This window comes from Salvia miltiorrhiza, unplaced genomic scaffold, assembly GCF_028751815.1.
Source record: "Salvia miltiorrhiza cultivar Shanhuang (shh) unplaced genomic scaffold, IMPLAD_Smil_shh original_scaffold_302, whole genome shotgun sequence".
NCBI classification, from domain to species: Eukaryota; Viridiplantae; Streptophyta; class Magnoliopsida; order Lamiales; family Lamiaceae; genus Salvia; species Salvia miltiorrhiza.
In genome coordinates this window covers 389,749-414,585 of record NW_026651523.1, presented here as the reverse complement: position 1 = coordinate 414,585, position 24,837 = coordinate 389,749, and the positions used below count along the sequence as shown (strand labels likewise).

General features: G+C 36.1%; 3 protein-coding genes across 5 annotated transcripts; 1 reads left to right on the top strand and 2 right to left on the bottom strand.

The window, feature by feature from the left end:
* Positions 1–369: 369 nt before the first annotated feature.
* On the bottom strand, positions 370–10,733 carry LOC131003970 (histone acetyltransferase HAC1-like). Of its 2 annotated transcripts, none has more exons than XM_057930543.1 (17): positions 10,515–10,733; positions 9,396–9,725; positions 8,789–8,900; positions 8,270–8,582; positions 7,675–8,193; positions 5,688–7,522; positions 4,685–4,981; positions 4,324–4,602; positions 3,671–3,799; positions 2,982–3,182; positions 2,728–2,870; positions 2,319–2,631; positions 2,043–2,182; positions 1,851–1,929; positions 1,371–1,760; positions 974–1,191; positions 370–893 (listed from the first exon to the last, which is right to left on the bottom strand). In XM_057930543.1, exons 2-17 carry the CDS (start codon positions 9,587–9,589, stop codon positions 782–784), a joined length of 5,274 nt encoding a protein of 1,757 aa, XP_057786526.1. In that variant the 5' UTR covers positions 9,590–9,725; positions 10,515–10,733; the 3' UTR covers positions 370–781. The 2 variants fall into 2 exon arrangements, with proteins under 2 accessions (XP_057786526.1, XP_057786527.1); XM_057930544.1 differs by having other exon boundaries at positions 8,294–8,582; positions 10,515–10,730.
* Positions 10,734–12,701: 1,968 nt separating this feature from the next.
* Positions 12,702–16,195, top strand: LOC131003969 (protein-tyrosine-phosphatase IBR5-like). Its single transcript, XM_057930542.1, has 5 exons — positions 12,702–13,149; positions 14,298–14,397; positions 14,846–14,903; positions 15,253–15,359; positions 15,586–16,195. The coding sequence occupies exons 1-5, from the start codon at positions 12,913–12,915 to the stop codon at positions 15,900–15,902; spliced, it is 819 nt and encodes a 272-aa protein (XP_057786525.1). The 5' UTR covers positions 12,702–12,912; the 3' UTR covers positions 15,903–16,195.
* A 1-nt stretch (position 16,196) lies between these two features.
* Positions 16,197–20,333, bottom strand: LOC131003968 (uncharacterized). 2 transcript variants are annotated; one of them, XM_057930540.1, is made up of 12 exons: positions 20,240–20,333; positions 19,488–19,727; positions 19,052–19,261; positions 18,815–18,895; positions 18,587–18,673; positions 18,347–18,442; positions 18,191–18,244; positions 17,762–17,992; positions 17,136–17,686; positions 16,999–17,047; positions 16,861–16,900; positions 16,197–16,565 (listed from the first exon to the last, which is right to left on the bottom strand). In XM_057930540.1, the coding sequence occupies exons 2-12, from the start codon at positions 19,722–19,724 to the stop codon at positions 16,417–16,419; spliced, it is 1,785 nt and encodes a 594-aa protein (XP_057786523.1). In that variant the 5' UTR covers positions 19,725–19,727; positions 20,240–20,333; the 3' UTR covers positions 16,197–16,416. The 2 variants fall into 2 exon arrangements, with proteins under 2 accessions (XP_057786523.1, XP_057786524.1); XM_057930541.1 differs by having other exon boundaries at positions 19,488–19,725; positions 20,245–20,327.
* Positions 20,334–24,837: the final 4,504 nt, after the last annotated feature.

The following is a 24,837-nucleotide window of genomic DNA, read 5'->3' as shown; positions in this document are numbered from 1 at the left end:
AGGTAAAGTGCACGCGGTAGGAAAATGCATTTATTTTTTATTGAAAAATCTAAGCTATACGCATTTGTTTTATTTTATCCTTATTTACTATATTTTAGAACATCCAAAAAAAATTAAGGAATTAATTTAATGAGACAAAAAGGAGCAGCAATTTCAACAAAACAAAAAATTAAAAATAAAATAACAAGATTTTTTTCTTTTTCAAAGATTGCAATTCCGAAGTGTTGTAATTACCCAACGACCAAATTTTTTAAAATAATTAACCCTTATTGTCAAGACAAATCTAACATCATCAACATCTCTCTCTCTCTCTCACACACACACACACTAAAAATAAATCAATCTGCAATAGTGTTAATCAATAGAGGGTGATGAAGAAATCGATACATTAAACTATTGGAGAAAAAAGTGAGAGAATTTCTCTTTGTTTCTTTGCAAGTTGAAGCTTATACATCAGATCAAAACAGCTATGGTACACTCTTGCCATCAAACGATGATAGCAAAACACATGAAATACAACAAAACTCAATCAAAGAATAACTTATCAACGCTCCTAACTTTCAAACTTCCCTAGCAACCTTCACCAGGACAAGTCATAGATCAAAAAATCGAGCTTCGTCATCATCGGAGAACGGAGGCCGGCCATACGGTGAGAAAACACACACTTCTTCTTCTTCCACTCGTGACGTCGAACAAAACAGTTATATCCACATTATATTACCTCTCTGAAAGACCCTTTTTTCTTGAAATGCTGCCACTACTCTATGTACACTGTTGGACATCAAGAACTGCTGGCGACCTCTGCTGCGCGTTGCCTCATCATTTCCATCACGGCAGCCCTTCGTCGAGAATCGGACTGCTGTTGCAACCTTCTCATATGCTCCTTCAAGTCTCTGCACCAGTAGGTGAATGTGTGAATGTGGCCTTTATGATGATGTATGAGGATGGAAGATAGCTAGTGTGAGAGGGTTACCTGCATCGTGGTACGTTGCATTCGGATTCTTTGCATGCCCGGGCGTGAAGCTGAAGGAGATACCACATTTTCTTGCACAGCACACAACCTCCCGAAGCGCGTACCTTGCAGAGCATACCGTGTCGGAAAAGTCCCTTCACCTTGCGACAGTTTGGATATTGGCAGTGCGGGGAACGACATTGAGAGGCGTGCACCAAGAGATCGAGCATCTTCCTCAACTGCAAGTTCAAACATTATAAGTTACCTCTCGTAAACCACGGGACACGTAAAAAGATAAGCATCTTCACTTGGATTGTTGTGATTGTTCAAGCACTTCTAAACAGTCGAGTAGTGTATTTCCTTTACGTCGTTACAAGATTGCGTCTTAGAGTTAAATGTTCATCAATTTCAAATATACCTGTGTTACTCTCAACTGCCGGGCCTCTTTGTTCTGTGCATCACGGTCATTAGACGGATGATTTGTCAATACATGAGGATGATCGATTCCCCCATCCTTCGAATAACATTGATTGCATACATCATAGTCGGGGCATGTCTCGCAGCGCCAACCTTGCCCAGTTTCAATATCAAGGTGACATACATTACATGTTGTCACGAAAGCTGGAGCAGTAGGATTGTGGAGGTGATAAAGGACCATCATCGAGGAATGCTTAGCTCGGCGAAGGGTATCATACTGATAATGGTTTCCTTGACAAAGGCTAAGGAAAGCCTGTCTCGTGTCAAAAAATTCACTCTCAAGAATCTCATCTTGGTCTTTGGTATCATCGGGGACACCGTTGATTTCAACCTGCCGATTCATGAATTGCTTACTCAAAATGCGAAATAAACAGAGTAAGAGTATTAAGTGCAGAAGATATGTCCTCTGGTATGGACTTACGGGATATAGTAAATGCTTGTCCTTTTGATTGATAGGGTGTCTCTCTCTGTCGTCGCGCTTCCTCTCAAGATCATAGCACCTGAAGTGAAAAAGATATGTTCGATGAATTAACCGGCAGGATTCACATCATGATTACTGATTAGTATACCCTATATCATTAATCTCTCACTTGGTAGAAGCGAGACGACTCACCTCTCACAAAGCTGAAAATTCTTGCACTGTCTGCAAGCCCAACTTTTTCCCGAAAACATCAGAATGCAGCAATGTGAGCATGCACGCTGCAAGTGAACCATGATAAAGTCTTCCTTCATTGGAAGTATTGTCTCGCCCAGCTACGGAAACGAAGTAAGTTAATAAAGAAGAAATAGAAACAACAAGCAAGACTTTTACTTCAATAAGTGATAGTTGAAAGATATAGATTTGGTAATAGCACTTGCAGATCAAGAATTATGAAATGGAGGAAATTACTTTATGCATCAACATCAGATCCTTCGATGCATTGCCAGATAGATCGGTTTGGCCGGATGCTTTGAGAGCTCTTTTGGTAATAGTTTTTTTTAAAGTACCCTTCTTATGCTGTTTTCTCCCATCCTCGTCTTGTTGCAATTGGAAGATGATGTCCTCTGCAGCACCAGGCCAATAATCCCCATCGAAGTATGGCAATCTAGATGCAGTTACCTTTGCTCTACATTCAGCAGTGGTGACAAAGAAATGATCGTACAGATTAGTAAGTTCGACCACTATATTTTCCTTTGCAGCTTTCCTCAACATGGCCAGGTACCTGAAACAGAAAACACGATTCAAGGGTGTGTATTAAGCTATTAGCAGACAACCCAAGACCACAGTCTCCTCATAACCATAAAAGTATCGAGCTTACCATTCCCGAAGTTTATCAGATTTTGGTGTCTTCTGAATTTCTGGATGGCAATACAAAATGTAGTCTTCTCCCTTTAACGGAGGGCAAGCCCAAATATAGCAGCTAGTGAAACCACGCTTCTTACAATAATCCAAGTATCCAATCTGATAAAAGAAGAAAAATATACTTGTTAACTAAATGCAAACAACAACTTTCTAGCCAAAGTCGGATCAGCTACAAGATGATTGCAAAATAACAAATATCCAGAAACTTGCCAGAATTTCATGGTACACATATGTCCGAAGAGCCTCTCCAGTCACTGCCTTGACATCTGGCCTGAAATACTTAACAGAATCCAAGTAAGAAAGGTAGACCCGGCGGTGATTGGGTTGTTGACACTCTGATCCAAATTCTTGAACATACATGCCAAACAGGCATACTTCAACACCTTCAATTTTTTGAAATAATAATATAACCTGGAAGATAGAAACAAAAGTGTTAATAGTTATAGATGACACATAAATCTTATAACAGATAAATTAATTCCCTTTGCTACACGCAAGATACCAAACTAATCTAAGTTAGCATAAAGGATTCCATTATTTGGTTACTCAGTATTCCATATACCACCGCAAGCGATACTAGCAACCTGCTTAGTTGGATTTCAGTTTTAGCGATTGGAGTTCTAACGAGCTGTTGGCCAAATTGTTGTAAGACTATCTGTTTGGTACCTCTGGTACCTTTGTTTTAGTTATGCTTTTTCTTGACCAAAAAAAAAAGCAACCTGCTTAGTTTGTTATATCTTAGAGTTGTCTCTCAATTAAAAATGATAGTCTTTTGTGTGTCTTTTGTCATATAAGAATAAATTATTAAAACTGGATGCTCAGCCAATTTTTTGAACTAAGCCGTGTACTGAAACTTTTATGGTGGGTAAGCTCCCAATCGATTAATGTATACATCACACCTTAGACTTATATGGGAACTCCATTGGAAAATTGTCCTCCTGGAAAATTTCAAGAAATCTTGGTTTAACTTCCAACTTCTTGTCCACTGATGACACCACTCTAACCACAAGTGATTCTGCTCCTGGGATCTGGCAAAGTAACAACAATAACCATATTAGTTGGAATCACGGAAAAACTGGGAAAAATAAGTATCATGATTACATTCAATTTGAAGGAAATTGTCATTCAATTAGGGCTACTCTCTAGCATCTTCTGATTGGTAGCGTTTTTAAAGAGAGAAAAAGGAGGTTTTGGAATTAATTGTCTTTAAAGTCACATCGTAATTTGAAATCTGTGCCTTTACCCCAAGACAACAAGTGTATGCAGTTGCGAAACAGAAAGAAGAAAAAGAAAATGGAAAAAAAAAAAAAAAAAAAAAACTTACTCAATTAGAAGAATTAGGTAAGATACTTTTTTAAAATGTCCGTTAGTCCATGTAAGCTTAATGCAGAACATTTAAGGTTCCAACTATGTGTATCACATGCATATATCTCAGCCAACTTAAAACATATCTCAATATTCAGAGAAACACATTATTAACAAACATCTCATCATGTGAACTTCCAGAGGATTGGAATCGGAAATGCAAAAAACATAAGCAAAATAAGATCACCTCATCATAACTTTTCCCTTGAGCCCTTGCTCTATCCTGCCTTTCTTGCTTCAGCTTTGTAAATAATCGCTGCTCCATGTGATCACTCAAAATTGTTCTAGGCAAATCTTTTGCTCCTAGAACAGCACTCTGCGGTAATGGCACACGTTCTCCTCTTTCAACTTCTTCCATATAACAATTTGGACAAGTATATTCAGCTTGTCCGCCATCGTTTCTTCTACCGTTGAATAATGCACAGATCTGATGCTGCCAAGCTTCACACTTGTCACATTGAACCCACTGCATAGAATACATTTTCAGTATCACAAGGAAAATTTCTCATGGCCAAAACAGAACATGTGGTTGAGCAGATTTGACATACCCATTCTTCAGTTTCCTCATCATTTTTCTTTTTCTCCATCCTTGCCTTTGGAATAGTAGTCCCATCAACCACAACTGTGTCTCCACGGGCTTCATTATAGCATGGGATGCAAAAGAAATGACGAGTTTCCCCAGCACCGATGGTATAATACATAGCATTCCTTTTAATGCGAGCACCACAGGGTGTACAATAGATAGGGGGTGGTTCAAAGGTAAGCTTCTCAACTGCACACAACTGGCAAGAATTTTCACTCATGGAATGCTCCATTGCCTGGTTCTTTTCTGCTTTTGCTTTGCTCTGTGTAACAAAAGGTGAATCGTAATTCAGCAGAGTGATATGCATCGTGATTCATAAGGTACTAAGTTCAGCTAAAGAAACACCACATATTTCTACAATCTCTTTCCAAATACCAAAATATTCAAAATTCAAAATAAAAGGCTGAATACAAACAGAAACAAAAGAACCTCAAAAGAAGAAAGAATCGGTTGGCAAACAAACACAAAAATTATTGTATGATAAACAAGATAAGAAACTGAAGGAGACAATTTCAATTCAAAAAATGAAGTCATACACTTCCTATCCCTGTTTTCACAAGAAATAAAGCAACATAAGATTAAAATTACAAATCAGAATAGATAAAGCATAACATAAAACGTCATGTCAATACCAGTTTGTAAAATCAGCTTCTTTGGCATCTGTAAACTCAGTCATCTAAAAGCCATAACGATTTATGATCATTTTACTTTACTTCACAAATAAATAGATTAGAGTCTCAATTTATCATTTCTAGGATACTGCACGGTAAGTTCATACTCATAGTCTATGGTAAACATAAAATCAACAAAAGTCATGCTTCCACATGTAAATGATAATCAGGGTCTTATAAAGACCATGGAATGCATGATGCATCCATGTAGCATGACTGCAGAAATCTTATCAAGCAGAAAAAGAATGCAATTACAGGCATGGTAAAGTAGACATGACAGAAGAGTACTAGACTGACCTGGCCAACCCAACGTCTAAGACCTGCAATATGTTGCCGGACTTGTTCAGGGGTGAATAACTCTGTCAATGATACTCCCTTAATTTTTGGCTTCCCAGACTTGGATGTACTCTCGGAAGGTAATGGTGGATTTTCCATCTTAGCCAGTCCCATTTCCTTTTCACTCTTAACAACCTCATGCGTACCATATCCAACAGGATTTTTCGATGCAATAGTATCTCCTTCAGGTTTTGCGGGCTTTTGGACGTACTTATCATCCAAATTATCCCTTTTCATTTCGATATTCTTGGAATTCAACTGTCCGAGACTTCCAGGAATTTCCATTTTTACTTGAGTACTTTCATGCTTCACATGAATATGAGAATCATGATACTGTTCAGGATGCTGTGCGTCTTGAATGGGAGATTCATTTACAGCAAAAGGCAGTGCAACAGGAGTTCCAGTTTCAGAGACTACAGGCTGTGGAGCTTGTTCACTTTTCATGCGTTTAATGGCAGGTTGTAGATCTTCGGGAGTTTCAGGAATCACAGGGCTCATCTTAGGCATTGGCCTTACACCTGCTTCTGCAGCATCATATGATTTACCGGAACCATTGACAGAATTAGGCTGCCGAGAATTGATCTCAGCACGAGCAAATGCCTTCATTTGCGCCTGTTGCACATAACTCTTCACAGGAACACAGACAGGGCAGCTTGCATCACGACAGCGTCTATGATGATTGAGTAAAACTCTAGTAGCACAACAACGTGGATATGGACACTGAAATACATTGCAATGTTCCATATGTTTCAATAGCTTTTGAACTGTCAAGCAGTTAGACTCTTGGCATTTGCCTTCTGGAGCAGGACATCGACGAGCATGTCGCAGAAACAAGAGCCACCGCTGTTGGTTCTTGAACTGTCGTTCACGATTGAGGTTATTAGATCGGCGCATAGCGTTACTCGCACTCGGAGGTTCTGCTGATCTAGAAGCATCTGATTGACCAATTATCGATTCTTCAGACGATAAATTATTTAATTGAGCTACATCTTGGCCTACTAATCTATTTTGGAATTCATCTTGCACATTTTGATCCTGTGTGAGTCTCCCTGATACATGAGACACATCTTGAGAATTGGAATACCATTGACCATGCAAGGCTGCGTCTGGTTGAATTCCACCAGGAGGACCACCAAAATCACTTTCTGAGTTAGGAAATTGTTGTGGATGCAAAAACTGTTGCATCTGATCAGAAGATTGAGTTAGTGATGAAGTCACATCCTGTGGACCAGATTGATGGGACAGCATCTGACTTCTAGATTGGTCTTCCATAGAGTTATGTTGGAACTGACTGTGTATATCAGAGAAATGGAAGGGGTCAGAGCCTTGTGATTGTATACCTTCATCACGATTCTCTGACCCATGCCCCGGCTTTGCCTCTGAATACATATTCGTCGATAGGTGAGATTGACCAAAAGTTTCATTCTTTAACACAAGCTGGTTCTGATTTAGCTTTTGTTGGACCTGATTCTGGACAAGTTGCTGGCGCTGAAATTGATGAGACTGTTGTTGTAATTGTTGATGTTGATGAGGTTGCGCAAGATTTTCTCTAATTGAATACTGTGCCTGAAAATTCATTTTCTCCGATTGATCAATTGGTTGAGGTTTCACTGTTGTCGTCGCTTGTTGCACAGAGTGTACATGCGACTGACTATTAATCATCATAGGAGAGTTTGACTTTGGCATCGACTGCATAGATACAGCATTCAAGCTCTGATTGTTCATCATTGATCCAACTGATGAATACAAGTTTCCCGACCCTGAAGCCTCAGAAGCATTAATTCCATATCCATCACCTATCACACAGAATACCTTGCAGTGAGAACAAAACTTAAGAGCTCAATTGAGATCAAGTTCTTATTATTGAACACTATTGGTTCTGTCTTTCACAACATATCACATGCGCATACAGAAGAAAAAGAGAAGTCTTGAAGAGAGAAATCCATACCCTGCATTACTGGTCGCTGCTGTTGGTCAAAATTTTGATGCATGGGCTTGTTGGAGTTTCCATATACGGTCCCTGATAAGTAGCCCTCAGTTGTTCCAGGACCATTCATCATGGACATATTGTTACCCATCATGCCCAGCCCCCCATTTAAAGGCCCATTTGATAACCCATAAGACTTCTGCTGCAGTGTAGATCTAATTCCACCACCCATGTGGCCCCCAATATTATGTAGGATACGACTATTTTGACCAATAATGCGCTGCTTCTGCTGCATGGGCTGCGATATAATAGAAGATTCACCAGCTTGAAATGCACCAACGTTATTGGATGACTCCATATTCATGAACGACTGGTTATTAGCATTGTTATTCACTTCACTAGAGTTGGAATTATTAAATCCAGGAGTAGGCATCATTTGACTGGCCATCCTCTGAGCACCCATGGATGTCACCATGCTATTTCCCCCAGAATTGACAGAGAAAGCAGAAGATGACTGTTGATATCCACCGGACAAGGCTCCTAAAAGAAATAACATGTGAGATCAGAGTGCATGGGCAAATCAAATTAAAGCCATATATCAGAACACAGAAAGTACCATCAGATGAACTAAAAGTACCACCATGGACATGGCTCGAAGATCCATTTCCATGCAGCATGTAGTTCCCAGAATTGACACTGCTGGGTCCAATCGTGTTGGAGTTATTGTTAACTATAAGTGAGCTATCTACAGATTGAGTCCCATTTATGTTAGAATTTCCACTTTGCTGCAATCCAGGAGTTGGAATCATTGTGCCAATAGAAGGAGAAGAATTAGCATGAGAGAACTGCTGGTTGTGATTACTCATAGGCAGTCGTTTAATCAGAACATGGAGACGGCTTTCCAATGTTGCTAGGTTCAAGTACTCATCCTGACACAACCCACAGGAAAACGAATCTTAGTTCCAGTAAATAAGGCTTAGATACACCTGAAAACATTTTTTACACATTTATCACAAGAAAAAGACGTTATTCACAAAAGTGATATTTTTCAAATCAGATAAAAGGAAATATATTATCAGAGGAAATGATGCAGTACAAAAGTGATGTCGTTAAGGAAGAATAACATGCAACACACCGTTGTCGTGGCACTCTTGAACAAAGCCTCTTCTAAACGTTTAACTAAATCGAGCATTTTCTTTTGGGACACCTCATGAGATTGTTGACGTCGCTGCATAAGAAATTCCCATCTGCAAAAGAGCAAAGCATCGACTTTAGCATTCTCCTGGAAAGTAAAGTAGCATGTGTATGAAGTGATATCTAGTGCTTGATTCATGAAAAAATGGAAGCTTTTCAACAAGCTTGTTGTCCATGACAAGTTAGCAGTGAGCACAGTGCAGAAGCTTATCGGTCTAATATTTTCTGAAATGCCTTGTTTTAAGTAAGCTAAGCCAAAATGTATCTGATAGCTCATCTATTGTCAATAATCAAGAGAAGGTGTTGTTGTACTGCAACAAGATATAAATCCAAGTAAATTCGAACGAGCAATTACCACTGGAAAAAATCCTACTTGAATCAAATACTGAATTCTTAATAATACATTCCAAGAGAGTAGCTTTACATTTTTCCTTATCCAACTAATAAAAACCATAACATCTGACATGGAGAAAACATAAACTAGTTAACTATAGCAATCATAACACTGAAGTATTTCATTAATGGATATAAATAATGAAAAATCTTACATCTTTTCCTGCATATATCGGCGTGTTTTCATATATTCATGATCTGTATTCTGAACACTCCGATGCATACTCGGATTTTGCATCTGGTTAGGCATAGGATTTCCATTTTGCTGTGGTAGCCCAGGCAACATGGTACCAGCTTGGTTTGGTACCTGCCCTGAGAACTGCCCAGAATGGTGCGTTTGCAGATTCATTATTTATTTGGCTCAACAAATATGTAGTCAGAGTTCCATGTAGAAACCATTAAACACAAGTTGGACAGCTGCAGCTATAATAAGTCAAAATTCCACTGATGCAATAGGAATGACGAACCAAATCTGACCAGAGTTCCTGTAAAATGAAGGCCATGAGAACTTTCAGAAAGAAAGGGTATCAAGCTAGATATATCAACTGAGAATTCAAAAAATATAACAAAGTTTTCCATGCACACATGATGCAATGCCATCCGTACAGGGAGCTATTTCCTGCATTTTTTACAGCACATCACAACAATAATCTTGACTCCATAAAAAGCTATGCAACATTCGATTCCCATAGTTTGAAGCGACACACTATTTAGAACATCAACTAGGAACTTCTCACTTCAAATAAAATGTATGATAGAAGCATCTACATGAAGTTATATAAGCAGTGCATGGGAGCAAATGTTTTCCCATACATTTTGGCGGCGATGCCTTTTTTGTTTCAAAGATTATCCCTTTGAGTGGAATGTGATGCATCTAGGTGGTGGCACAAGCCCCTAACTTGGATAACCCCAATGCGATTAAAATTCAATCTTCAACTGATAATTAAGTGGCGGAGGCAGTTTTAAGCATAACATAAACATTGAAATGATTGATACCAATTGCTTCACCAACATCAAGCAATAACTAAATTAATTGCTGATAACATTAAGTATTCCAGAACCCTGATCACATGCACAGCAGCCAAAACATAGTTGATGAAGCACCCAATCAAATTCCCATGCTGAAATCAATCGCAAACAGCCGATCAAGCTAAAACACGACATCCCGCTAGGGTTTAATCGAATTTGGGGGAAATGAAATTCGAGCATCAAGTTTGATCGAGAACAATAGCAATTGACAGATGAATCCAACAAAGTGCTAAAAAACAACTCACCCACTGAAAATCAATGACGGCGAACAAAAATGCAATCGCGATAAGCAGAGGCCGAGGCAAGCAATCAATTATACAAACAAGCAATTCAAAGCCAGTCGAAGATGGCGGCGCCGAGGATTGAACGGCGTCGTCTGTTGTCACGGTGAAGCGCGATGATTTGGGGAAGAAATGGATTGATTTAGGAGATGGGTATTTTCGTTAATTGTTTGAGTCTAGTCGATGGCAATTTTTTTTTTCATTCATAATTTACAATTATTATCAATTATGCCCCAGATTTAAATAATTATTTGCTAATTGACCCCGTAAATTTTCATGTGTATTGGGTTAGTCCCTATATATGATGTGTTTGTGTCAATTTTGTCCCATAAATTGGATAATATTAAAGTCCTTCTATTGAGGTTGATTACACTCTAACCCTATTATTAATTTATTCTTGTAGTTGTCTTATTTGGTATTTTATTAGATGTATGTAATCTTCTTAGTATGTGTTAAGAAATTATTAATTTTCCTTTGTAATTCATCTTTAAAATTTTAAATAATAACACCTTATTGGAGGTCACAATTAATTTTTAATTATTGTTTCAGATAAGAGCCCATTTGAATTCATTGAATTCGATAGAAAAAATTGTAATTATTATGGTGATTCTCATTAAGTTAAAGCTGACAAAATTGATCTGATCTAAAACATTGAAATTTAAAATTAGATCAGGCTAAAAAAATTCAAGCCCGAAAAAAATCTGGTATATCAGACTTTCGAACTAAAATAGTATGAAATTTTCGGGTTAAAAGTCAATAAAATATTTGTTATTATATATATATATATATATATATATATATATTATTTTGACCAAATACAATAATGGCTATAATACAATGGTTATAGTCTTACTATATAATTGTGAGGTCATGGGTTCAATATTTTTTAACATCTTAATTCTTAAATGATGGGTGTATGGTGATTTCTTTAATACTCTTTTTGACATGTTTTATTTTTTAGCTATTCTAATAAATTTGACCTATTTTCTTTTTTACAATCACTTTATATTACATTACATATATGAGACATATATTTTTATACTACAATTTTATTTTCTTAAATAATCATAAAGAAAAGAATCAAGTGAAGCTAATAGAAGGAAGAGAGTATTTTTAATCAAAAAAAGAAGAAGAAATAGAGTATTTATTTATGATTCCGGCCTTATCAAATTATATATGAACCCACAATAATTTTTAAACCCAAGTTGGCCCAATCCTAAATATATGACGTTTTGATGACTTTTATTAATGTTATATTATACGACGTTATAGATATATTTACCAAAATTAACTTTATCATTAACTATCTCATGTTTACCATTTGCTTCTTCTCTCCCTCTTCATATATATTCTTTTCTTTCTCCAATCAACCTTCTCCATAACTATTGTGAAAATTAAATTAAATAAGGTTAATACAAGTAAAATTATTTTTCACTAATAATTGTGTAAAACACTAAAACAACTTATACTAACAAAAGCTAACTTTTGAGAGAGTTATATTGAGTAATGGAACTCAATATTTGACCATCCATCTTAAAACCACAAATTTTGACATTTTTGCAATTTCGAACTGTATTATCCTAAATTTTAGCGAACCGAATCGGATTGGGCGCATTAATTCGGATGGTACTTTTAGCACTAATGTTATAATTTGCGCCAAAAGTACCTACAGAAAGCAAAACAAAAAATTACTTATAACAAATGAGAATATTAGTGTCAAAAGTACCCACAAAAATAAAAATAAAAAAATCAAGTAATTGGGTACCTTTAGCACAAATAACAATATTAATGTCAAAAGTATCAAATTACTTGGTATTTTTTTGTTCTAAATAATTTGATATTTTTGGCACAAATTATAACACGAGTGTCAAAAGTACCACCCGAATCCGCACACACTACGATTCGATCCGCCCAAATTAAGGATAATACAGTTCAAAATTGTAAAAAATGATCAAAATTTATGTTTCTAAGATAGTTGGCCAAATATTGAGTTTCAACCCCAGTGAATGCATATTCTCTACTAATAATGGGAGAGAGTAATAATTTTTTTTAAAAAATAATAAATAAATAAATAATGGGAGGGAGTATATTGTAATTTCCGATTCAGGTTAATTAATGAATTACCTTTTCGTTTCTAAAAAATACCATAAATATTTTCTTTCACAATATATATTTGGATTGAATGATGATGAAATTCAGAACTACTATTCAAAACTCTTGAGAAAATTCAGAACTTGTTTGCTATATAATGGCGATGCGCACATGATCACCGGTGAGAGAGAAAATTCAGCGCTTCCACTGCCGAATTCCCCTTTCGCAAAACCCTCAAAAACCTCAATTCCGAAGAATTCAGCACCACTTGATGAGGAAGAGAGAGAGAGAGAATCCCTGCGGGATTTGCGGCCACTACCACAAGTTCGAGGAGGGCGAGGTCTGCGGCATCTGCGGCCACCGCATGCCCGCCGGCGCCGATAAATCCGCCGTCCACGTCAGCGCCTTCGCCTCCGAGATCCTGCCCGAGTTCCTCTATCTCGGCAGCTTCGACAATGCCGCCCGCAGCGAGCTTCTCAAGTCCCAGGGCATCTCCTGTATTCTCAATGTGAGATCATCTCGCAATCTGATTTTTACTCGTTATCGATGGTTAATAGTTTTAATCGTGTTCTTGTTAGTAAGTTCGATGTTTGGTCGCCAATCGGATTGAATATGCGTAGGCGATTAAGGGATAATAGCTCGTTAATTACTGAATTTTGACCAAATTCTGGTTTTAATCAATCAACTTTTAGTTTAGACTGGATTTGGGGCATAGAAGAAAGGTCCTAATTTTGTTGATCTTGTAGACTGTATGCAGTGAACTCAGTGATGTGTTGGTGGTTATCTCGAATTTTTCAAATTTTCGTGGGAAGAATCTTGAGCAAGTATATTATCTTGTTGTTTGTGGAGTACGAATTGTATATATTTGGTTTTTCTTGTGATGCTTATAATGAGGTTGGGACTGAGAGGGTTTTACCTCACTAGGTGCGTCTATAATTAAGTTATCGAGGGGGGTGTTTGTACATTGACTGGTGGTCCGTCCTGATCCATAACTTGTATACTTGTGAAGATTGATGTGAATCGTACTACCTTTTTCCATTGTATTGAATGATCAGATAAGTTTAGACGAAGCATATAACTGCATACGAGCTTCAAAATTAGAATCTCAATAAACGACATTGTAGTTGCAAGTATCTCGGATCCGAAATGCATTATGTATCTCGATTTGGGACTGTTTAGGATACATAATTACTCTATTAAGTACTTTCGCCTCTTATTATGGTTTATATTGCCTGTTTTTTCTATAAATGTGAGGGTTCTTTTTATACAAATTTTCAGTGGAATTCACAATTTTCCTTGTTTACTTTGCTTGCAATTGAATATGTTTACCTAACTAAAGCACTGCTTTTCACCCATACCTTTCTGATTTGGTGGAACACTGTAACAGGTAACATTATAAGTAGTTTTTCGTTACATTCCAGTTATTACCATCGAAGAGAACTCTGTCTGTTTCTTTCTACTTTCTAGTTTCTTGAATTTGATAATTTTTCAATTAAACTAGCAGTTTCAATATGCTGAGCTTGGGGTTACATTATATCCATTATTTTACAGCGACTGCGTTGATCGTTCTTCGTGAGAATGTTCTGTGTGATATTCAATTATACAGTGAAAAAGACCTTTTCATTCTGTTTGAAGATACGATTTTCTGTGGTGCAGACTGTCCCTGCTTGTCAGAATTTGTACAAGAACTCGTTTACCTATCACTGTCTACAGTATGATCAAAAACTGCCGTTTGATGATGCAATTCAGTTTCTGGGTACGTTTACCAACTCTACTACTGATATTGCTAAAGTAATGTTTCTGCTCAAAGGGATCATAAGAAGTCAAACTATATCAATCTTAGGATACTAATAATGACTTAAATTAAGTCGTAAATGATGGATATCGGGAGTTATGGTATTCTCGGCTTCACTGAAAAGGTTAAGAAATATAGGACATCTCTAGTTATTTGATGTTTGTCATTGTGCAGAAATGATGTTGGGAATTCCTATTATGAGTTTCCATGTTCTGCAATCTCGTTCGTCTCTGAAGCAAAAATATGCCTTCCTTTAGGATGATTCTGTTTCTTATCCTTTGTTCTGCCCTCGTTCTTGACTTCTTGTTTTGATCCATATGATTTTTATCTCTTGAAGCTACAAAGTTTTGCAAAATTCTCTTCTACTTTTTCGTATCTCTTGAGCCATCATTCTGAGATGTTTATGCAGAGCAATGCGAAAAGGAGAGGGCTCGGGTTCTGGTACACTGCATGTCTGGTAAAAGCAGGTGAACTTAATAATCGCAATATCGAGGTTATTTCACCTTAATTTAGTTTGTTTACTTTATTCGAACTACTCTTTATGTGAAAAGGTCTATTTGTGAAGTTCAGTCTTTGCCTTTGTAGTAGTTATATGCAATGGATACATCAACATTAATGTCACACAGTTAACGGGAGAAACAAAGGAGATTCTTAAATATAAGAACCTTGCACAAACGCCCCCTCACACACACATATGTTTTTTTTTTTTGATCGGTTCACACACACATATGTTGATTGCTCTTGCAGTGAATATTATTCCGAGAGGAGATTATAGTCGAGATTCCTATCAACGTGACATATAATATATTTTGACAGGTCTCCGGCCATAGTAATGGCTTACTTGATGAAAAGCAAGGGCTGGAAACTTGCACAGAGTTATCAATGGGTGAAAGAACACCGGCCTTCAGTCGAACTACATCCAGGTTTGGTCACACTCTGCCTTGATGAACTTGTGCTAGCTTCCATCGTCTCTGATCTATCAAAGATTTCATCAAAATCATACATTAACATCGGAGAAATGGATAAATATAAGTAACGCTACGTTTCTTCAAGAAATATCACTATGCTTAGGCTCTCAGATGTATATATATGATCTCAGCCTATGCAACCACATCTCATCTAACACGTCCCAATTTCGATTAATTTCAGTGGTGCACCAACAATTACAGGAATACGAGCAGAAACTATTCGGTTCAATAGAGAATAGTGGTATGGGCATGCCGAATTTGTCTTCTTTAAGCTTTGGCTTCTCAAGGCCAAATGATACACCACTGGCTGCAGCAGCAGCTCCTGTTTTTACCAACACTAGCAATGCTTCTATCTTCGCCCGTCCCTTGCCCGACGTCCCCTCTCAAGAATTCACCTTCGGAGCTGGCCCGACTCCAGAGACCGCACCTCGTAACTCTGGTCTCAACACCAGCAGCAATATCCCAGCTGTCAACGACGTTTCCATGGACGGTTCTTGACCGGTGGGATGATACCAATCACACGTCGCCTGGTGCTAGAACCATCGGTGAGAAGTAGGGTTTTACGGCGAAGCTGGGATGCAAAGTGATGATTTTCAGCACTCTAGCCTATGATGAACTGAAGTGAACTGATTGGAACCTAGCCACCCATCTCTTTTGTGAATTCTATATAGATGATAATTTCTTGGTGTTGAATTTTATTAGTTCTTTTTTTTTTCCTTTTCTTTTTAGTTAAGAGAATACGTACGTTGCCTGCATATATGACTGAAAATGAAATGATTTTACCTGCACCAGTTTATCGAGTATGAATGTGCACATTTTTATTTCGAATTCAGTTATAAAATCATCATATTATAAACTAAGTGACTCTTACAAACCACTTGAATATAACAATGGTGATGTTATTACAGTTGTAAGAATGTATATATTACATAAAAGAAGAAAAAATCCTGCAACACCAAACCATTCTCTGTGTTTGTATATGACCAATGAGCCCCGTTGCAGCTTCGAGTCTCTATGAAATGCACGAGCTGAGGGATGATTTGGCAAGCCACAACAAGCCTGGATCGTTTCGTTTTAGCATGAAATAAGGTTCAGTGTTTCCTGATTCGACAACGATGACTTCTTCATGAAAGCCGATTAGTTTGAGTATTTCCACAGCAGCTGCAGGGCAGAGAATGTACTATAAATAGGGCAGTTCTATTTAGAATTCCTACTAAAAGACTTAATCCCCGAAAGGGGCAGCGCTTATTGTGTGATCAGATGATCAAATGAGTTCAAAATTAATCAATCCATCAAAGTAAATGGTAGATTATCTTAAGTCAAAATGAATAAGCTTATTCACTTGATTAGAAGTCGACAGGTGAAATGCTAGACAACATGCTTCGAGAATAGAAGTCGACAGGTGAAATGCTAGAGAACATGCTTCGAGAATAGAAGTCGAAAGGTGAAATCATACCTTTGTAAGTAACAATATTTCTTTGGATTAATGGATTAGCCTGCAAAAATCAATCGGAAATATTAAAAAAAATGAAAGAGTTTAGCAGGGTAATCTTCTGGTGTAGGATTTAGGGGACTGCAGGACCAGGTAACATACCTTTCTGAGTTTTCTGAACTTCACATCGTTCGGGTGTTCCATTACATTACTGCATGCAATTAAAGAGAACATCTCTTATTCGTTTCTCAATGTACGATTGCATAAAAGAAGTCAATGTGAAAATAAACTAGGCTTACCCGACTATCTTGATTAAAGTTTGTAGGACCCTGTCAGTCTCCGAGGGCGTAGTTTCATTTCTCAATGACTGAACAGCCCTTTGCAGACGACCACAAAACACGGTAACAGGGTCTTGAATTATCCGCAACTCAGGATCATCTGGATCAGGTTCGGTGCTGTGGCTCCTTGGTGGCATCCCACCAGAATCAGGCTCTGTTTGCATCTCGTCTACATGAGAATCACTTGGATGTGCCTCACCAGGAGTTCCACTCACATGACTTGGTAACTCTATACTTGGGAGTGGAGTCGAGTCCCTTTGATCAGGCGGCTCAGCGTTTTGCTCTCTTGGATGATTTTGGTCTGCTTCAGCATTGTCAAGTTCAGATTCTAGTATGGCGAGCCTTCTCCCAAAATCTCCATTAAGGTTGGGTCGGGGACTAGTAGTCCCCGAATCAGTGGGATTGGATTGTTCATGCCGGGGAGGGTCAAGTTGCATGCATTCATCTCCGTCAGAGTCATCTGGAACCGGTTTAGACTCATTCTGAATCTCGTGGATATTAAGATCAGGTACCTGAAAACCATCTGTTAGCTTAGCTGAGATTTCTTTCTTTATTTCACAATCAAGATCTAGAGTGTCATCATGTACCCCAGATGATTCTGAAAGTAGAGTGGATGTGTCGGCCAAACGAGCAAAAGCTGCATTCGCTGAAGCAGCACGAGCAGTAGGAAGAACAGAAACTCTCCCTCCAAGCTTGTGCGATGAAATTACATTACTGCTTGTGTCAAACTCCTCGTCATACTGTTCCGAAAGGGTACCTCCACTCAGAGTATGACCCCTTGATTTAGTCCAATCCAGAGTAGCAGCTTCTTTGTTAAGCTGTGGCACCAGACATGCGTCAAATGAGCCATTTCAAGCACCATATATTCAACTTTGAGATGATGCATCTTCGCAAGAGATGTATAGAAAAAATACAACTGAATAGCACATATACAAGAACCGGTACGAAATAGGCTATACACACACAGAAATACACGCATGGGGATTGAAGAAAAGCAGAATCTACTGTCTCCATACCTGTGAATCCAGAGCTAAGAAATTCGAATCATGCTCGGAAAACACCATATGTGCCTAAAAGAAGACAAATGTCCAAAGGTTAGCTTTTCGTAAGTAGTAGTTGTAGAACACAGAGGAACACGATGAAGAAGACTTCTAGAGAAGATGAGAACGTACTAGCTCATGCAAAAGAGTCTTCTTAATTTTTTCATATTTCCTGAAACCCTTGAGATCATCAGTTCGAAGTCTAAGTGATATCTCTTCTCCGTGATTCTACACATTGACACTCAAAGAGTTTGAGTAAGACACGGTCAACTGTCAATAGATTCATGATACACGAAATTCAAGAATGGCTGAGGAGAAGAGAATTTTAAGCAGTCACAAAAGAATAACTCATCTTCTAATGACAAACCTTACCTTGTTGAAACCAAGGATGCACTCAGGACTTATTCCAACATAACCAACAGGTGCCATCTCAGTCAAAATTCCCACCCTCCAACGATGCTTTAAGAAGGCCATTTCAAATAATTTTGTCACAACTGAGAGAGTTTATAAGGAAGAGAAAGAAGGGGGGAAAAGTATGAAACAAGAGCGACGAATCTGCTATCCCACTATAAGTAAACAGTAAAACTAAATCTAAGGTACCTTATTCATAATTGCAACAATTCCCGGATCTGAAGCAAGCTTATGCAGCAATTCTAGTGCCTTCGATGCAGGGGGGTTCAACTGCAATAATCCAGATGACATCAGTTAGTTAATATGATTTTTCAATCCTAGTTACTAAATCCTTTAACCATAAGTTCATAACCTAAACAAGGCTCTCAATGCATATTAGAAAAGGTCAAAACTGATTAGCAGACATAAGAGTATTACGAAACTTACTACTACTCCAGGAAGGCTAAGTGTCCGAAAATCACAAAAGATATAATTTCCTTGAGGAAGTTTCGTTGAGTTATACGATCTCCCGTAAATTCTCTGCTTCAATCTCTTTTCTTCTTCATCAAACCCAGCTATCCTCAGGTCTGCCTTCGCATTTTGTAGGACTTCATCAACCTCATCTTTGGGTACTCCCATCATTCTAATCGATTTTCCCTGAAACATAAGGTAGAGAACCAGTTGTAAATAATTCAAAGGTTGGGTCTGAAAAAAGTCGAGCACTGACCACCCTTCAGATCTTTTCATATATATATATAAGTCAGACATTTGCTCTAATGGATCCCTTCAACACTTTGAAAGGTAAGAAGCATTCTACGAGAATGTCATTCCAATCCAAGGTAACATTGTGAAAACCGAACAAATAAACGAGTGGTCTTTGCACCTTAAGAATTGATGCCGACTCCAAGCTCAAGTGAGAATGCTCATCAGAAAAAGGATACAGCAGCTTTGAATTTTTCTCCACAGGAACGAGAAGCCTTAAAGTATCAGCCTCAACATGCGTGAGTCGTTGCAACTTATCGCCTAACTCCTTGAGAGTGGCACCTAGATTCATTTCAACAACAAGCTTTCGTCCCCTCCAAACAACTGAGAAGCTTTGCAAATCCTGCTGGTTCTCCATAATCTGGCCACATGAATCGCATAAAAAGAAGCAAATGCTCAGACTTGTCTTACTACAACCAAACACCCTAAGAAAACTCTCAATTTCCACAGTAGATTCAGCAAATGCTAAATTCAAAGCTATCTAAGTAAATCAGTCAAATAAATTTAAACTCCTTAAAAATTCATGAACCCATCTAATTATTTGCACCAAGCAGAGCTACCAAAATCCCCATCTTTGAGATATCCAATCAATAGAAACCAGTTGAAATTCACAACTCATAAAAAATCTCATATCACAACTCGATAAAAATGGAAAACCAATCAATTGATTGCTCGAGATTGGCGGTAACTATCTCCAACTTTAAAACATATAAATTAAGCGGAATTTCAGCTGACGAGGAAAATGATCAGAAGTTCTCCGACTATAATCTAAATTCAACACCGCACAATTCAACGGAATCACATTTTAACACCATAATACAATAATTTAAGAAAAAATGATATCTAAGAATAAGGAAATTCGAGATAATTCACCTGAATTCTGAATTCTGGTAATTGGTGATGTCTTATTTCTCAAGACAGCTTTTTGCAGGTTTAAAAGGAGAAGAAAATGAATTTTGCTAAAATTATGAAAGAAATTTAGATAGGGGAAGCGTAATTTAGCATGACCAGCGAAAACAGCTAACGTAAGCGGTTGGCGCATTGCGTAGCTGCTGACGTAATGATAAGCTGAAAATTTGTTAATTGTTAGGAAACAACCGAGAATTTTCATGTTTTTTCATATATATTAACAATTAAAAAAAAAAAAAACCACGTACTCTCATCGTCTCACTACAAATGTCTTTTTTTTTTTTTTTGGGTCATTCCACTTTAAATATCTTAAATCTTTTTATCGAAGAAAATTATTCTTAAAAAGCAAGAATTCTTGGGGCTCATATTGCATTTTCAACTCTACACCACACCACTTAATAATTTAATTAATAATTTTTCATATCGAAAAAAACGGGACACTTAAAGTGGGACGGAAGGAATACTTATTTTTTTAATTTGAAGCGAAAAATTCATGTATTTTAGATGTTTAGTAGCTCATGAAAAATCGACCGGTAATCATCATACTCACTCAGTCACTCCCTCCCATATAATTATACATTTATTTTCTTTTTGAAGCGTACCACAATTATATATACTTTTTATTTTTAAACACTAGCTCATATAGTATTTATTTTTATACACTTATTCAACTATAATTAAATCAATTTAACAATTTCAATGTGAATTCCGCAATCAATACGTGATCAATAATTTTTTATTAAAATTTGTGTTAAAAGATTTCCTTTATATATTTAGAGAACACAAATTGTATAATAGTATTACATAATTATTAGACATATATTAGTAAAGAAATTCTTTCGCTGAACTTTTACATTAATTCTAAAGTCGATTATAAAAGAATCTTACTCCCTCCGTCCACGAAATAAACTCCTACTTGCCCTTAAATATTTGTCCACGAAATAAACTCTTACTCTACTTTTTGGACAATTATACCCTTCATTGCTTTTAAATTTACTACACTTTTATCTATTGGGCCCACTTTATTCCACCATTACTTATGTAATTAGTCTCCCCTAAACTAAATATTGTTGTTATTATTATTATTATTATTATTATTATTATTATTATTATTATTATTATTATTATTATTATTATTATTATTATTATTATTATTATTATTATTATTATTATTCTTATTATTATTCTTGTTGTTGTTGTTATTATTATTATTATTATTATTATTATTATTATTATTATTATTATTATTATTTTATTATATTATTATTATTATCCTTATTGTTATTATTATTATTATTATTATTTTATTATTATTATTATTATTATTATTATTATTATTCTTGTTATTATTATTACTATTATTATTATTATTATTATTATTATTATTATTATTAACCTTATTATTTTATTGTTATTGTTATTATTATTCTTATTATTGTTGTTGTTGTTATTATTATTATTATTATTATTATTATTATTATTATTATCCTTATTATTATTATTATTATTATTATTATTAATGTTATTATTATTATTATTATTATTACTATTGTTATTATTACTATTGTTTTATTATTATTATTATTATTATTATCCTTATTATTATTATTATTATTATTATTATTATTATTATTATTATATTATTATTATTATTGTTGCTATTATTATTATTATTATTATTATTATTATTATTATTGTTATTATTATTATTATTATTATTATTATTATGGTTATTGTTGTTATTATTATTACTATTATTATTATTATTATTATTATCAAATTGCTAGTTAAAGATTAGTAAAAGTAATAACAATACATAAACACTACCCTTTTAGTCTTTTACACCACATTTACACCACCTTTTTCAGCTTTCTTAGTCTCCGTGCCGAACCCCAACTGGGAGTTTATTTCGTGGACGGAGGGAGTATTATTCATTTTAGTCACAAACTTACATGATACTCCATTAATCCACGGTAAGTGCTTGTTATAATTTAATATCTATTCGAATGCTCTTTAACATATTTTCTATTATAATTTTATTTATCTTTTAAAACTTTCTTCAATAAATTGTTGAATGGTATTATATTAAAATAAATTATTAATTTATTGTTTTATATTTATACTTAAAATTTAGAAACAATAGGGCCGAATGGCCTTATTCAGCATACAACATCAAATTTTGTCCACCATTTGAAAAAACATAAATTTTGGCCATTTTTTGTATGTCATGACTATTCTACCATTCTCTCTCTTTCTCATCTCCCTCTCTCTCTCCAGCGGCTCCTCTCTCTTTCTCATCTCCCTCTCTCTGCTCCAGCGGCTCCTCTCTCTTTCTCATCTCCCTCTCTCTCTCTCTCCAGCGGCTGCGCGGCAGCGGCGCCGAGCTTGGAGAATTCGTCGGAGCTCTCGCGGCGGTGGTGGAGGAGATCCTCCCCCTCTCTCTCTCCAGCGGCTGCCGCTCTCTCCTCTCTCTTTCTCATCTCCCTCTCTCTCTCTCCAGCGCGCCGCCTGGGCAGAATTCGTCGGAGTAGAGGACAAGGTGGCGGTGGCAGATCTGGTCTGATGAGGTGGCGGCGGTGGATCTGATCTGATCGTTGCGCCGCCTCCTCCATCGGCAGATCTGATCTCCGTCTCCCTCGATTTCAGTCATGGCAGATCTGATCTGATCTGTGTGCTGCATGTATGACACTATTAGTGCCATAAGTGCACACTTCCCTCTAGGGTTTAGATATTCCATTTAGGGTTTAGATTATCCATTTGCAGTTTAGATGTTCCATTTACAGTTTAGATTATCCATTTAGGGTTTAGATTATTCATTTAGGGTTTAAATGATGTTGTTGTTTTTGTATTTGTGCTGCACGAATGACACTTATGACACTATTAGTGCCATAAGTGCCCAAAATGATTATTTTACTTGGTTTTATTTTGGATTTCCGTTGGCACTTATGGCACTAATAAAACCAAAGTAAAATCTTGGCACTTATGGCACTATTAGTGCCATAAGTGCCTACCCGACCCGGCACGCGACCCGCGTGCCTGATCCTACCCGGTCCGCCTCATTAAGGGTAAAAACGTCCAAATCAATAAAAATGGCCAAATTTTGTGTTTTTTCAATGTGTGGCCATAAATTGTGTTTTATGCTTCATTTTGGCTACTTCAAAATTTTACTCTAAAATTTATAACATGAAATATGAAGTAATTCCTTATCAAATTTCGACGAGCTACTCACCAGTTTTTTCGAGAGAAAAACAATATCTCAACCCTTGTCCTTCTTCATTTTATATATGAACCTTTCCAAGTTAAAGGTAAATTTAAACTATTTATGATATAATAATGGGCTTTTATATATTTTTTATATTTTCAAGTAAGTATTTTAAATAAAGAAAAAAAAGTAGAACAAGAGTCATCAATATACTAATTCAAACAAATTAAAAACTAAACTTATAGTACATAAACATCCTTTGTGGATTCACCAATTTTTGGGTGCGGCGGTCGCACAGTCGTGCGACGGGTTGACCCGCGCCCCAAACCCGCGCTTCTGACTCGGAATCCTGACCCGCGTGGATTTGACCCGTGCTTCCAATTATTACATTTGTTTATAATAACTGTTACTGTTAATTAGTATAATATATACATTTGCTCGCATAAATGTATATTTATGTTAATATAAGTAGTTAATATCAATATTGTGAAAAATGTAATGTTTTAAAAACATTATCTTTCTTTATAATAAGAATAATTACTTTTTATTATAACAAAATTAATTTTTATTACAACAATAATTACAATTAATATAATATTTTTGAAATATTACAATTCTCCATATCAAATATTACTTTTTATGATAACAATGATTACTTTTAATAAGCATAAATAATTACATTATTATTTGATCAAATAATTATTATCGTAAGAAAAAGTAATTATTGATATGTATAATGCTTTATATTGAATGAAAGTAAATATTTATATTAACATAAGTACATTTGTGTGACCAAACGTATATCTTATGCTTATTAAAAGTAAATGAGTATTAGGGTTTAGTTTATAGGGTTTAGTTTACAGAGTTTAGGGTTTAGAAAATATAATACTTTATATTAAATGAAGGTAAATACTTATATTTATATAAGTATACATTTGTGCGAACAAATGTATATCTCATGCTCATTAAAAGTAACAATTATTATAAATAAATGTAATAATTTAGGATTCAGGGTTTCGGGTCTGGGGCGCGGGCCGGGTCGGGCGTGGGTCAAGGGCGGACCCGTCGCATAGTGTGCGACGGTCGCACCCAAGACCAGCCGTTGTGGATTAATACATATAAATACACTGTAGTAACAATTGAATAACAATACATATTTTATTTTAAGATTATTTTACATATTATATATTTATAAAAATATATTAAATTATTAGATATTACATTAAATCTATGTGATATATATCTATAAATATATCTATCCAATAAATTATTCTCCCTTGGTCTACCAATTCTTGATCCATTTATAAATTATCCAACTATTCAAAAAAATTGTTGTAAGAGATAAATAATAGAATTAATC

Excerpts from the sequence above, each read along its gene's own strand:
- LOC131003969 (XM_057930542.1), top strand. The coding sequence starts at position 12,913 with ATGAGGAAGAGAGAGAGAGAGAATCCCTGCGGGATTTGCGGCCACTAC. Across the intron at positions 14,398-14,845 it reads TGATGCAATTCAGTTTCTGG|AGCAATGCGAAAAGGAGAGG; the intron begins GTACGTTTACCA and ends ATGTTTATGCAG. Across the intron at positions 15,360-15,585 it reads TTCAGTCGAACTACATCCAG|TGGTGCACCAACAATTACAG; the intron begins GTTTGGTCACAC and ends GATTAATTTCAG.
- LOC131003968 (XM_057930540.1), bottom strand. The coding sequence starts at position 19,724 with ATGGAGAACCAGCAGGATTTGCAAAGCTTCTCAGTTGTTTGGAGGGGA. Across the intron at positions 17,993-18,190 it reads TCTTAGCTCTGGATTCACAG|CTTAACAAAGAAGCTGCTAC; the intron begins GTATGGAGACAG and ends CTGGTGCCACAG. Across the intron at positions 17,048-17,135 it reads ACTTTAATCAAGATAGTCGG|TAATGTAATGGAACACCCGA; the intron begins GTAAGCCTAGTT and ends AATTGCATGCAG.
- LOC131003970 (XM_057930543.1), bottom strand. The coding sequence starts at position 9,589 with ATGAATCTGCAAACGCACCATTCTGGGCAGTTCTCAGGGCAGGTACCA. Across the intron at positions 2,871-2,981 it reads ATGTGTACCATGAAATTCTG|ATTGGATACTTGGATTATTG; the intron begins GCAAGTTTCTGG and ends TTCTTTTATCAG. Across the intron at positions 894-973 it reads TGCAACGTACCACGATGCAG|AGACTTGAAGGAGCATATGA; the intron begins GTAACCCTCTCA and ends CTACTGGTGCAG.